The sequence below is a fragment of the Nyctibius grandis genome, chromosome 19, assembly GCF_013368605.1.
Source record: "Nyctibius grandis isolate bNycGra1 chromosome 19, bNycGra1.pri, whole genome shotgun sequence".
Classification (NCBI taxonomy): Eukaryota; Metazoa; Chordata; class Aves; order Nyctibiiformes; family Nyctibiidae; genus Nyctibius; species Nyctibius grandis.
The window spans coordinates 5,918,055-5,932,714 of record NC_090676.1 but is presented as its reverse complement, the minus strand read 5'-3'; the positions used below and the strand labels follow the sequence as shown (position 1 = coordinate 5,932,714).

Here is a 14,660-nt window from a genome sequence, read left to right as displayed (position 1 = left end):
TTTGTGTTTGCTGTAAACTCAACCCAAAAAGTCGTAGGTAATTCTTCACTTCTGCTTACCTCAAGCAGCTATAAATGTTCTGGCAACCAAATTACTATTTGTCTTCAATGAACAAGTAAGCAAGCAGATGTTACTGATTAAGAATTTAATAAACAAGCCTGTTAATGATGCACATCATAACAGAATCCCTTGTTCATGTTCTTTATTTAGTTGGCTGTAAATCAGTAAAAAGGAGCCGGTAACTGTGGTGATTAAAGAGTACAATAAATTGTATGTGAGGAAACCAAATTGACTGCTTAGAAAATATTTCCGAAGTTGATCTATACAGTCATCAGCACAGATCTTACAGGTAGTATTTTCAGTAGACTTATCTAGTTGTGTTTGGTTTTCTTTTTTTTACTACTGTTCCACCAGTATTAAATTCAGAAAGAATTAAAATTCTTTTTGGTTTACTGCAGAGTAGCAGTGTTACTACCTGCTAATAATTCCTAGAGCCCGGGTGCACAGTCAGTCTAGATGCAGACCGAATACATGGCTATTCCGCCAGCGGGGGCAACGGGACAGGGGTTACCGCACAAGGGCCAGCCCAACGCACAGGCAGCAGGCCCCCGCGGGGCTCAGCAGCAGAGAGCTTTTCTGTGTCTGACCTCAAGGCGGCCTTTATTTTCATGAGAGTGAGTTTCCAAAATACTTGTCACAGTGTTCTACCAAAGGTTAACACGATTTTAATTTAAATAGGTGACGCTTCCCCAAGCTGCAGTAGTTGTATTAGTGCCACTGTAGTATCCAAGGGGAGCTGGGTGCGTTTCGACCCCTCTGACCACTTGTTCTCCCTCGACGTCGGAAGAAAACACCTTATTGGCACAGCGCTACAGCCGTCACTGCTCAGCTGAGCCCGCTCCTCACAGCGCAGGGGAAAAAAAAAGTAATGAATTCTTTTTCCTTAGCGGCAGCGCCACGGAGGTCCCCAGCGGGCCGAGGGGAGCAGGCACGGCGCCCGGACTGGGCTCTTCCAGCCCGGCACACATCCCGGCCGCAGCCTCTCCGCCGGGCTCCAGCAGCCCCACTCGGTCCCTCCGCCCGGCCCCTGCCCGCCCCGCCTGGCCAGTGCGCAGGCACCGACACCGCCCCGCCGGCCGCGGCGCCTGCGCAGAGAGGCGCGGCCTGCCCTCGCGCTGCTGCCGCTTTAGCTGCTGGGCCGCGTCGCTGGAGGCAGTGGGCCCGAGGGGGCCCGTTACACGCGTGAGTCAGCGTCGGCAACGGCGCCCTCGGCCCCGCTCCAATGCACTCCCCCGAACGGCCGTTCCCCGCGCCGGCCGGTTCTGCCCTGCCGGCAGAGAAGCGGCGGGACCCCCGCGAAATGGCGCGTCCTCGGACGCCGGTCGTCGCTGCCCCGCCGGGCCGGCAGTAGGCATAGACACGGGGCTGGGCCGTGTGCCGGGGGGGAGTTCCTCCGGGGCGGGCAGTGCCGGGCGCGGGGCTCCCCCGGCCGCTGGGTCTCCCGCAGCCCGGGGGTGCCGGGGCTGGGTTGAGGGGCATGGCGGGGTTAGCTTCCGCCAGGTGGGGACTGGAGAGGCATCCCTGCAGCGGGAAATGGCAGGGATCCAACTGCAACGAAAAGTGCGATTTTTTAAAAAAAATTTCGTATGTTTTTATATCTCTGGGTGCCTCTCAGGGGCGGTGAGGGGTGTGCTGGTGCAGTGGCTGCGGTGAGACACCCTAGGGATGCCTGAGGGCCTCGCAGGACTCAGTCAGCCTTTTCCTCGTTTGTAGGGCAAGGATGAGTCTGTTTGGATCAACGTCGGGGTTTAGTTCTGGAGGTACCAGCATGTTTGGCAGTACGACTGCAGATAACCATAATCCCATGAAGGTATGTGCGTTTGCCCCCATGGGAACCTCTGTCCTTCTGCTGTGTTTTAATGTGTGATGGCAGTACCTACTAACTCACCCTATAGAATTAATAGGATCTCAGTGCACAGTTTTCAAATGTGGCTAATTTTATTTTGTCTTTTGTCCTTTATAGGATATTGAAGTAACATCTCCACCTGATGACAGCATATCTTGTTTAGCATTTAGTCCGCCAACATTGCCGGGTAATTTTCTCATTGCAGGATCGTGGGCAAATGATGTAAGTACTCACAATCAGACCTACAGATGAATAAAGTGGGAGCATTGGTGCCTAAACTGCAAAATCTGATCCTAAAGACTTGTGCCAGGGCACCTGAAAATCTTCCACTTTGCAGAACTGCAAAATTTGTGTTTGGTGCCAAGGCACTAAGTTTGACATAGCTGAGCTGCTTCAACTGAGAAATTCAGTTGTGATCTTCAGTCATTCCTCTGCCCGTGTGTTTTAAGCTTCAGCTTGGAATATGTAGTCAATGTTTTCCCTGTTAGGTTTTTATTACTTTGATTTTTCTTTTTCCTACTTGTTTGGTTTTTAGCTTCGTTTTCTTATACAATTACGCTAACATAGTTATGCTTTGCCCAGTGAAGGAACCATGAACACAATGGTAAATCATCCAGTTTGACAGTGTAGTCTGAGAAAGATTTAGTTCCAGGAACCTTAGTTTGTTTGGATTGAAGAGTGAGATCCCAACTGGCACAAACAGGGAGAGGAAGACAAACGTCAGCACATTTTTTAACTGATGTGTTTGTTCTGTTGGCCGGTAGCCTGCAGCAGGCAGCTTCTTCCTAGCTGACACTTAAGGGCTCTCTAGGAGAGCACTGGGAGGTGTTACATGATCATAAGGCACTTTTGAGGATTTGAAGTTGTGGGGTTGGGTTGTGGCTGTACAGATCAAAGGAACATAATCAGAGAAGATAAGGTTTCCCTAGTTCTGAAAAAAGCTTGGTGTTTATAATAATACTTTTCGTTGGATGAGCTAAGGCTAGGGTCTTAAAGAAGAGAAGTCTTTTAAGTTCTTAGTGTTCATATGTTACATCTGTCTACGCTTCTCCTGCTACAGGTTCGCTGCTGGGAAGTTCAAGATAATGGACAGACAATTCCGAAGGCTCAGCAGATGCACGCAGGGCCCGTACTAGATGGCTGCTGGAGTGATGTATGTTCCTGTTTAAAAATAAACAATTTTTCTCAAAACTCTAAATAGTTGGCATGTGGTTTCCAGACAGACACGAGTGCCACATGTAGATGCAGCCATGATTTTGTATAGACTTATGTTACTGTAAATATGTGCTAAGCAGGTCCTGATAGAATAGACTAGCATGGGCATATAAGGGTAAAAGTGAATCTGAAAGTAAGAATGTATTAAAACCTAGATAATAGGTAGCACAGTTTTCTCTCTTCGTTTAAAAGAAAATTTACAGAGGGCCTTGAGTGGAGAACCTGGAATATAAAACAGTATTGTATTTTAAGCTGAGTTTCCATTGTATGTTGTTTGTATTTTGCAATATACAATGTGGTTTTCTGTAAGATTTTGCCAGGCCCATGGAATTCTGCAAAAACATGTTTACAGCAACGGTGCACAATCTCTGAAATTAGCTATTTGTGATTTGACTAGCAAAATGTTTAAAGGCAGTTATCGGTTGTCCTGGTTTGGCCCAAACCAGGCCAATTAGTCTTAGAGAAACCAAGGTCACTGCTAAATTCCTCACTGCTTATGAGTGAAGAGCAGAAGGGGGCTCGCACCTGCAGGGAGGAGCAGACAGGGCAGGTGACCCAAGATTGACCAACGAGGTATTCCATCCCATACACGTCATTCTCAATTTCCTATTTATCACTAACCCACTGCCTCCTGGAGGTGGGGCCCAGGAGGGAGGGGCCCTCCTGTCTCCCACTGATTGGTACCAGCTTTGCCAATTCTCCAGTTAAAAGCCTGCAGGTGTGATGGCAGGGGAGCTACTGCCTTTTCCCCTCTGCTTGTGCTGGGGGGAGGTACTGCCTTTTCCCCTCTGCCTGTACTGGGGGGAGCAACTCTGCCTGAGGAGGATTTCCAAGCTCTTGATCTTGGTTTTGTACATATTTGTATATATTTGGTTATTTCTATTATTATTGTTATTATATTCTTTTTCATTATTATAGTTTATTAAAACTGTTTTAACTTTCCAACCCATAAGTCTCTCTCCCTTTTCCCTTTCCCTTTCCCTTGGGGCGGGGGGGGAGAGGGTTAACAGAGAGCATCTGCCACCTGGTTAATAGCTGGCCCAGCTTTAAACCGTGACATCAGTGTTTGCATGATGTTTCAAAACAGAGGGGGGAAAAAAAAAAAAGCAGTGGTAAAATTACCTATGGGATATTTTTTTCTTCTTTTAAAAAAATTCACTGAGTATTTTGGTTCAGTGTATTTGAGCAAGTAACATTTGTGTGTTCATACCTAACCTTTGTTACTAATGGGTAGGTATAAGGAAATGGTAATGGGCAAGCATAGAGAAATGTCTGTTTTGATGGCATCCCTAAATGCACCACCATCACATACAGTTGTAAATAAATTTCCATTTTTATGTTTCTTCTTTGTCTTGCAATCCCTGACAGGTTTCTAATAGATGCTGCATGGTAGAGGTATTTAATCTCTTGGCCTTTTTCTTGTTTTTTAGGATGGGAGTAAAGTATTTACTGCTTCCTGTGATAAAACTGCCAAAATGTGGGATCTCAACAGTAATCAAGCTATTCAGATTGCACAAGTAAGTAAGCAATCTCCAAGCTATTAGGTGTGTTTTTTTCCTTTTCTATTTTTATTAGAAGCTACCTTTATTAGCAAATTAAGCTAATATTTAGTGCTTCTGAAGTAGATACTGCTGTATGAAGAAGAGGTTGTGGGGTACTACTTATATTTTTGAGATCTTGACATGCACATGAATAGGGAGACCTGCAATCAAAGTGATTTGAACAACCTGTGCAGCTATTTCCTCTATTTTACTTGAGAGGGCTCTTTCCATTGCTGCAGTGATCTCACTAAGTCACCCTGCTGCATTATAGGTGAAATAAAATTTTAAGAAATCATTGAATTCACCTTCACAAATACCAGCTTTATGCTGCAGCAGTAACAGGGATTATAATTTACATTCTCAATTTAGAAGTGACTGTCTGTTCATAGCATGTGTAGTTATGGTGACTAAAATGAGTTACTAGTTACATAATTTAAGAAGAAAGTCCTTTTAATGATTGCTTCTCGTATCTTATTTGAGGTGATAAAATTCAGATTCTCAGCCTTGATTTTTAAATCTTATTGGTGTAATTAACATAGGCCTTTCTTCTGTAGCTGCTGTCAGAAGAAGCTGGTGGTTTTATTAGTTTAATTATAGTACATTATTTATTACAAAGTGTTGATTTGTAGCATGATGGATAATATCCTTTATAAATAAATAGAAAGCCCTGCTGTTCATAATTTGTATTTCTGCTGTGACCATCTTCCTGTATAGGGTGACTTGATTGAAGTTCTTTGTGCCACGAACCATTTTTTTCTTACGTGGGTGATTTTACAGCACTAAATAACACAATAAGGTCATGACCAACCTTTATCCTAACTGCTGTGACTGAAGTAATGAATCACATTTCTTGAATGGATAAAAAGTGTAAACACACACAAAAAATATGAGGAGCATAAACAAGAAATGTGGAGTGTTATCTTAATAAATGTATGTGTGTTTGTCCTTTTTTTCTTCAGCATGATGCTCCTGTGAAGACTATCCATTGGATTAAAGCACCAAATTATAGCTGTGTGATGACAGGAAGCTGGGATAAAACTTTGAAGGTATGATTTTTTTACCTGAACAAATGGACACAAAGCAAAGAAGTGAAAATATTTTGTTAAATCCTAATACAAAAAACAGGTTAATAACATAGCCTCAACTCAGAGTTGCAGTATTCTGACTATAGACAAGAATGAAACAACTTGCAACAATTGCATTCTCTTTACTAAAGTAATTTAAATGGTGTATCCTCAACTCCAAGCATAAGTTTGTTCATTTTTTTGCTTCCATCAGTTCTGGGATACGCGTTCACCAACACCTATGATGACATTGCAGCTCCCTGAAAGATGTTACTGTGCAGATGTGGTAAGGCATGATATATGATACTAGTGTCAGGTAGATGACTGGGAATATGAGCAAACTGGCAGTCTTTCAGGCTTCTGTAGGTTAGCACTAAATACTGACTGTTTGTATTCGATCTCTGTGTGATTTTAGCAAGAAAATATAAATTGATCTTGATCAGGCCTCTGGAAAACAGGTATTTGCATCATACAAAACATGCTTAGTGTCCTAGCATCCCAAAACCAAATCAGCACTAGGGCTGACCTACCCTTATTTCTGGATGAGTTTGTATACCACTATTGTGATTCACAGTGGAAGGGTCAGCTAGTAATGAGAAGGTTTTTGATATGTTTAATTTTTTAATGGCAGGTAAGAGCTGATTTGTTTTGTTTGAAGATATTTCTAGAAATTAACTTTGCTCTTTCTCTTCTTCCCCTTGCCCTCCTTCTCCCCCAGAAAGTAGTCTAATTACTTTAACTTCTTCAGGGATTTCTGTGAAATAATAAATAGAATTCTCTGCCATGGTATTAACACAAGTGTCTCTCTTCGAACCTATTTTACAACATTATCCAGGTTCATCCTATGGCTGCTGTGGCCACTGCAGAAAGGGGTTTGATAGTTTATCAGTTAGAGAATCAGCCTTCTGAATTTAGAAGAATAGAATCTCCTCTTAAACACCAGGTAAATTACTATATTTATTACAAGCATATTTATGCAGATTGTTGGAATTCTGGGCTTGCCATTTTTTGGTAAAAACAAACAGTGTTTCAAAACCAAAGAACTTTATCTTGGCATGGCACATGTCCTGGTTTGCCATTGATCTATTGCTGATCTTCATAAGGATTTAGAAATGTAAATACTGTCGCCCAAACTCAGAATTTGACCTATCTCTTGACCTTGTGTGTGTTTTTGCTTACTTTGCATTGATATATGTGATGTTTTGTGTCCCCATGGAAAATAGCATTCAGAAAATCTGTCCCTCAGCCGCTGTCTAAAATCCTCTCTCTCTCAAATTTAGCATCGTTGTGTTGCTATTTTTAAAGACAAAGTGAACAAACCTACTGGATTTGCCCTTGGAAGTATTGAAGGAAGAGTAGCTATTCATTATATCAACCCCCCAAATCCGTAAGTATCACTTAATAAAACATCCTTTCTTTATTGCTCAGTTTATAGTGAGGAAAGTAAAAAGACTTTTTTTTTTTCCCCCCAGTGCAAAAGATAATTTCACTTTCAAATGTCATCGCTCCAATGGAACAAACACATCAGCACCTCAGGATATCTATGCTGTAAGTATTCAGCATATACCACTAGATCATTTATACAGGGCAATATACACTCAGTATAAAATTGGCTATGAATTGTTTGTTCTCCTTGACCTTTTATCTTGCCTAAAGTTATCTTGGACATATGCTTAAAGACCAATCATAGTCATACATTAAGAGGAAAGACAAATTTTTGTACTTCCCTTAAAACAAGCACCCAGTGAATCATTCCTTAAGTCATCTTGCTGGAGATGACACCTGTTAATTTTGCTGATATTGAAACAATAATTAATATATTTGTGTACTGGGATTATGCATTGAATTTTTAGGTACTACAGAAAAGGTTATGCTTTCCTTGTTGCTTTGGTGGGGTTTGTTTTGTTTTTTATTCCCTGAGAACATACCTGAAAACGTTTAAAAACACCCAAGAACTATGTCTAGTTGAAAAAAAATCTCTCCTGTGTATTTCCTCTCTCGGGATTCAGGACATGTGTTGTGAGTGTTCCCATCACCTGTTCATATGTGTGGTGTTTTACATAGTGTTTTTCGTGATTCTTCAGGTAAATGGGATAGCATTTCACCCTGTCCATGGTACTCTTGCAACAGTAGGATCTGATGGTAGATTCAGCTTTTGGGATAAAGATGCACGAACAAAGCTAAAAACATCAGAACAACTTGACCAGCCAATATCAGCTTGTTGTTTCAACCATAATGGCAATATATTCGCATATGCTTCCAGTTACGATTGGTCAAAGGTAAGAAAGGTTTAGACAGATACTCATACTTGCAGTTGACAACTAAGAGTATCCTTTTCACATGAGGCTTTCACTGTTCTTTATAAGTAGTAGCTGAGGCTTTCTAATGTCACAAGCATGCAAGAAAAATTACAATGGTCATTTCAGGCATCTGGTGAAATTTAACACTGAAGCTGTGCATTCTTTGGTTTTTAGCTTCAGTTGGGTAAGATTGCTAAACAATGCTATTTTGCAAATGTGGATGAGCAAAATGTAAATTCATGATTTAGAAGTTATTCTGGTTGCTCACACACATTCTGCTGTGGGGAGTGTCATAGGGCAGTGTGGCACCATAACAGGTTCCCACAAATCTCTTTGAAATGCACATCTCCGCTTCTTGTGCAGATTAACTTTAAAAAAATCTGTGACTGTGGTTATAAATACTTAAACCAGTGTTTGAGTGCCATGTACTAAGTTTCCAGTACCACTCAGTGCAGCTTTCTGGTGGCACTTATTTATGTATTTCTCTTCCAAACTTGACTCAACAATAAATCATACAGATGCAAGAGAATCACAACAAACCATAATATATGGAAAATCAATACTTTTTAATAGTTTAAGAAGGGGGTAGCAAGGTTGAAATGTAACTGATTTTAATGGAATGGCAACTTCCATTGAAAGTATTACTTTCCTGTTGTAACTAGTGCTTTTAAATTTGAGAATAATATTCCATGTTTTTTTGACTGAAATGAATGCAGAAATTACACAGATGAGCTCAATTGCGTGCCACAAAGAGAGCAAAATTTTAATTTACTGCATTGTATTTAGTCTTCTGGATGCTGCCCAAAGTAAGATAACTTTGTTAGATGCTAGAGCAGATGAATTCTTCTGTTTGAAACGCTGGGGTAGACTGCAATGGTAGCTACGTACCGACATGTTTCAGACCTGTAAACCAATATTAAGTAGTAAAACCAGTAGGTACTAAATTTCCTTTCTAGAACCATTTATGTCAAGTGGAGTTGGTAATGTTCAAGTTGTGTGTTGAACTTTAATAACTTTATTAGTGTTTACTCTCCCTGATTTGAATACTTGCATATTGAGTTGATAATATGTATACAAATAATGTTAATATGCAAAATAGTATATTTGCATATGCAGCTGGAGAACAGAAGTATTTTTGCAGTTGCCTACAGAACTTGGGCTTCACTTTGAAAAAATGTGACCTTATTTAATTTAAAAGGTAGAAAATATAAAGTGAAACTGGACGGCCATTAAAGTTTTAGTTTCTTCTCTGCCTAGAATGACATTTAAAAAAAAAAAAAATCATATTGAGCTCTTATGCTGCATCTCTAAAGTAGAGCTTAGAGATACGTGGTTATTCTTTTATGAAAAGCTTTTTTATACCTCAAAAATGGGTAAACATCCCTTAAATTTTACTTCATATGCACAATTCTTGTAGTTACTTGTTATAGTAAGCTGTTTCTAATCCACCAGTGTTGTCCAATATCTGGCCTTAAAGACTTTAAGATTAAATCTTAATAAACCAAACTAATGGAATATTCATATTCTTAGATTTTAAGGTAATGCTGATGTTTCTTCTTTGAAGAGAGTAAATACAGATGATTTTTCTTTTTAGGGTCATGAATTTTATAATCCACAAAAGAAAAACTACATTTTTCTGCGAAATGCAGCAGAAGAATTAAAGCCTAGGAATAAGAAGTAGTGAGTGTAAGTCTGACTTGTGTTACTCTACTGGTTTTCTGCCATTCCTGCCTCTACTCCACTGCTCTTCTGTCATTTGTGCCCTGTTGCACCACGATTCAGTCAACTTTGGATCGCTAACATTTAGCAGGAGCTGTAAAAATTACATTAAATGTGTTCAGACTTGCTGGAGAACATTTTTTCAAATTAGATATTCCAATGTGTTATAAGAAAGAGAGGCCAGCATTCACATGACTTAAGCACTGTCTGTTCCACAGCAATAATGAAATTGCAGCAAAATCTCAATCTGGGTTAGGTATTCCTGCTTATAAGTGCAACTGTTTGTATCTATGGATTTATTTTATTAGTACTACATTAAAATATGTTAATTATAATAGTTCTGGAGAAGTTGTATAAATACTGTATTTTTTGTAAGTACTTAAAGAATTGCAAGTAATTCTTCTCAAAGGAGGCTTGTTTTTACTTATTATTCCAGGGTTCTTTCGTTGCTTTCTGATTTTTAAAATGGAAATACTGTCTACTGTACGCAAGGAAGAAATGCCTTTCAAATTGTTTTCCCTCATTTTTTTGGATTAATTTGGTAGATACGTAAGTGGCCAACAGCAGTGACAGAAACTCAAGACAGAAGATGGGCGAGTGCAAATTCTACTTTAGTTCTTATTAACACTCCAGCGATGGACATAACTTTTGGGCCAACGACACTCATGCTTCTCTAGTACAAAAGAGAAATTGTCAGTTGTGCCAAGTGATAGACAGTTCAGTAGCATGAGCAAACCATTAAAGGGTTTGTTTTGTTCATGACCAAAACAATGTGTGCAAAATACCAGTGGCCTAAACTGCTTTAAAACTGACACCTTTTAGAGTTAAAAGTTGGTTCTTTTACATCTCTTTCAACATGTTTTTGTCCCTTAACAGGGCTTTCTGGACTGAAAAAAAGTACTCGTTTTTGACTAGACTCATTTTTGACTCATTTTTTAACTAGAAAATAGTGCTGGTGAGTTTCATCCTGATCAAAAATGCTGTGAAACAAAACAAGTGGGTCTCTTTCTGACTTGAATCTACCACTGTTTACTTTTAACTAGCCATTTGTAAACATGCCAAAGTTTTCTTTTTAGAAGTGAATGCTTATTATTCCTGTTTAACTGTTGTTTGGTAATGACTAAGTGGGGGGCGCAGGTATAGAAATATCTGTCATATTGTAAAAATCCTCTGTAAAACTGTATGTTGTAACACTTATGATTATGGATTCATGCTACATTTCAAATAAAATTTTTACTAAATGCTTTTTTATAGTCAGAAGTTCTATTATAATAACATGGGCAAGGTAATGTGCTTCATTTCTAAAGGCAGCTTGTCCTTTCACTGTATTTCAGATACATTTTCTGCAAGTAAAGTACTTTTCCTCCAGCTGCTTGAGCTGGAAATCTAATGCTTTTTCCAGTTGCTGTTTCATTATGAATGATTCCTGTGGTTTTGCGTCAAAAGAATTAAGAGGACTAGTGTAAAAGGCCTTTTGTTGTACGAGAATGAATCAAGTTCCTTGCTATTTCAACAGCCAAACACCTGACAATTTGTCTTTAGTACAAATGAATTATACTATCCTCAAACTCTCTGTAGCTTACTGGTCCTTTAACTTCAGACTCTTCTCTTTACAGCGGTCATCAGTTTTTGTTGGGTGTGTATTTCTTGTTTGGTATAGTTGAGGAAAGTCCATGAAGTGTACTGTGCTGTTGTTTAGAGGTGCTCTTTTCTGAGTTATATTTCTCAAGTTAGTTTTTTTCCTGCTACTTCTATGTTTTACATGGTTTTAGACTTCATATTCATGGACTATTTGTTTTCTTTAAGATACGAAAAAGTTTCCAGCAGTTACATCAATAGCTGGTCATTTGCTCAAACATTTCTTTTGATTTTGTTGAATTTTATTTTTAAAGGTTGTGATAGTTATACTGTAATCTTTGGTTGTTAGCACATTTTTCCAGTCTTCCCACTCAAATGAATATCACCAAGCAATTGCATGCTAAAGGTTGAGTGTGTGTGATCATTGATGGCAAAAAAAAAAAATCTTGTGTGCAGGACTCCCACTGGTGTAAACAGGGAAAATGGAATGTATCATCTGTTTCTTGTTTAAAAAAATCTGTTTCTTTGTTTAAATACTTAAAAATGTGAACGAGTGATGAGAAAATAGATTTACTGTAGTTCAGCAGGGATGTTTCTGCTAGATCCGATGGGGTTGCACCTACTTAAGTGGATACTAAGTTTAGCCAAAATATATTTTTATTATGAAGCCAGCACTGGTAAGTCTCTCTTGTTTGGTAGCACAGTTTTGTATTAATATGTTGAGTTCTTATTCTCTTGTTGGAATCAATTTCTCCTTATCTGTCAGCGAGGTTTCAGAATTAAGTAGTCATCACATTAATTGTTCAGTCTAATTTTAGAAGGGCATATTTTCCATTATGTTGCTGTGCTCATTAGATATATTCAATTGGGAGGACAGAGTCAAACTTTGAACTGATTTGTTTTCCATTACCCAAGTTAAGAGAATGCACTGGCAATTTACTCCTCCCTGGAATTATTGCGAGGTTCTCTTGTAAAGTACATACAGCTGTATCCCTTCAAGCATCAAACATGTAGCGAGAGCTTATTCACACACAAATAAGTGTTAGCACTGGTTCTGGAGTATTAACTTGCTATTCAATGGCAGTTACCTGTCCAAAAAACCTGAATGAAATAGAATGTAAGATTCTAACGTGTACACAAAGCTAACCGTAGGAATGCTAGATTTATCAAATAACTCATTTTCATTAATTTTTTGAAAGTTTGCTGTCAAATGTTTGTGTTTTATTGCAGATAAATAATCTTTGGCATAAAGAGCGACTCAGTTAAGCCCCCCAAAATGGGGACATTTTATAAACATTTTCAGATGAGTTATCTTAACCTTCCTCCTGTTAGTGTCACATGTCAGTGGTCTTGCATGTTGGTTTAATAAAGTGTATTTTGGAAAATGAAGCAATTGTCAAAAAGTTTTGTCTGCTAAAGCTTTCACAAATGAAAGCAAGACGTGTTCGCACAATGGCAAGCAGTCAGGCAGAGTATCTTAATTTACCATCTGTCAGATGAAACACAATAGCTGAATTGGTGAGTACTCCAGCCTAGCTCCTCAGCTAGGAAAACAGGTTAGAGTCATTCTCCAGAAAGTATGGTTTTGGGATAGAGGTGGGGTTAGGTGTACGTGGGAAATTTCAATAAAACTATTGCTTAGACCTGTTTCAATTTAATTGTGATTACGTGCTGTTCGCAGACGAGGTGCTTGGGCAACGGTCTGCTGTAAGGAATTGTGTCAAACCAGTCTCAAAAGGTTTACACTGTCTGGCCTTTGAAGTTATAGAAGCCACTTATTTCTCGTTTGCTTTTCTGCTGTTGCTGTTTGTAGAGACGAACCAGGGCAAAGTGAAGTGTTAAGGTTTATGCTGTTATGTTTTTACATCTCCAGATTCGCTAAGTAAGACTAACGCTACCTTCTTCCAAAAGTTTTTGATGGAGATTCACTGTGCATAACATTTCCCCTAGATTGTTCAGTTTACCAGCCAGGTAAGCATCATCATCAGTGCTGCAACACAAAATAATGAATGGATCAAATTCAGAATAAAAACAATTCCCTAATAAAATTTTCTACACTAGCAGTTGCAGTTTGCACAAAATGCTCTAAAGGTGTAATTTAAAGCTGTTGCTGTAAATCTTCTGTTGCGCCAGAAGATGGCAGCATTGGTGGCTTCTTGAAAGCTTTTCCTGCAGCGTGGACTCCTGCACACTTGGCTGCACTGGAGTTCTGTGTGGAGCTGGCAGTGCCGTGCAGAGCTACTGCACGTGTGCTATAATGCAAGATACAGTTATTTGTAATACCAAGCTATCCCAAAATACTCAGAATGGATGAAGGTACATACAAGATGGAGATACTTTTTGAGTTTTACAGGAGTGTACATGATATCTGTCCATAAATGTAAACCAAGACCTTTTTAGAACAAACGACGAGATGCTCTTTTAGCTGCTCAGAGAGACATCTGTATGGCTGCCTGAGTTTTGGAAACCTAGGTACTATGAAAGGTGTTGGTGGCATGTTTGGGGACCAGACATTTTAAGAGCTTAGAATTAGGTGAGGGTGGAGCTGAGTGAGTTAGCGTATGAGCTTGACTATTGGTTCCCAGTGTTGTAATTAACTTCCCTTTCTAAGACAAATCTTAATAACTTGACTACTTTTCATACTGCTATCGTAGGAAACTGTAGGTTTAAAACTGGTAAGCAACTCTAGGGGTTTTTTTCTAAACTGGATTTCTTGAAGGAAGAAAGAAAAAAGCCAATAAAAATACTTCACTAAAAAACAAACAGGTAAGCTCAGTGATAAGCTACTTAAGAGCACTTCTTTCCAACAATTTGAAATGCAGTGTCTCTTTTATTTTCATTTTCAAAGCTGGGAAATGCACCAGATAATGAAAGGGAGAAATAGTCTTGAATTACGAGATTTGGGTATGTTTTTAAATTGCTTATTTACCCCGTGTAGCTATTTTGTCCCTGAGGCCTATGTGACCAGTAGCCCCTGCTCCTGACTCCTGCTGATGTGGTTAGCATAACTAACTCCATTTTATAAGGCAAGCAGCCATTCTCTGTGACCAAGCGGGTCATGTATTCGTTCCCTTTCCCTCATTATCAGGCCCTGAAGGTCCTGTGAACCAAGTAGACAAACCAGATTTCTTCTTCCCCTCCCTACGAGCCTCAAGATTCTTGGGTGCCAGGCTGATTACTCCCTTCCTTGCTGGCCTTGAAGGTCCCCGGCACCCCACAGTGATACCCGTGACCTCCTGGGGGCCAGCGATGCCTCCATCCTTGTCTGCTTCCTCTGAGGATTGAGTGAGTCATATTCTTTTATATTAGTTTTGAGTCTAGATTATGATTGTATATT

The 14,660-nt window shown here is 39.6% G+C and overlaps 1 protein-coding gene across 6 annotated transcripts; it reads left to right on the top strand.

Annotated features, from left to right (window-relative positions):
* Positions 1-1,162: 1,162 nt before the first annotated feature.
* Positions 1,163-11,135, top strand: RAE1 (ribonucleic acid export 1). 6 transcript variants are annotated; one of them, XM_068416318.1, is made up of 13 exons: positions 1,310-1,407; positions 1,774-1,870; positions 2,024-2,128; positions 2,967-3,059; positions 4,552-4,638; positions 5,622-5,708; positions 5,941-6,012; positions 6,562-6,669; positions 7,007-7,113; positions 7,199-7,274; positions 7,811-8,005; positions 9,621-9,706; positions 10,291-11,135. In XM_068416318.1, coding segments are annotated over exons 1-13 (1,161 nt in total). In that variant the 5' UTR covers positions 1,310-1,360; the 3' UTR covers positions 10,292-11,135. The 6 variants fall into 6 exon arrangements, with proteins under 6 accessions (XP_068272420.1, XP_068272419.1, XP_068272417.1 ...); XM_068416316.1 differs by having other exon boundaries at positions 10,182-11,135; XM_068416317.1 differs by having other exon boundaries at positions 9,621-9,712.
* Positions 11,136-14,660: the final 3,525 nt, after the last annotated feature.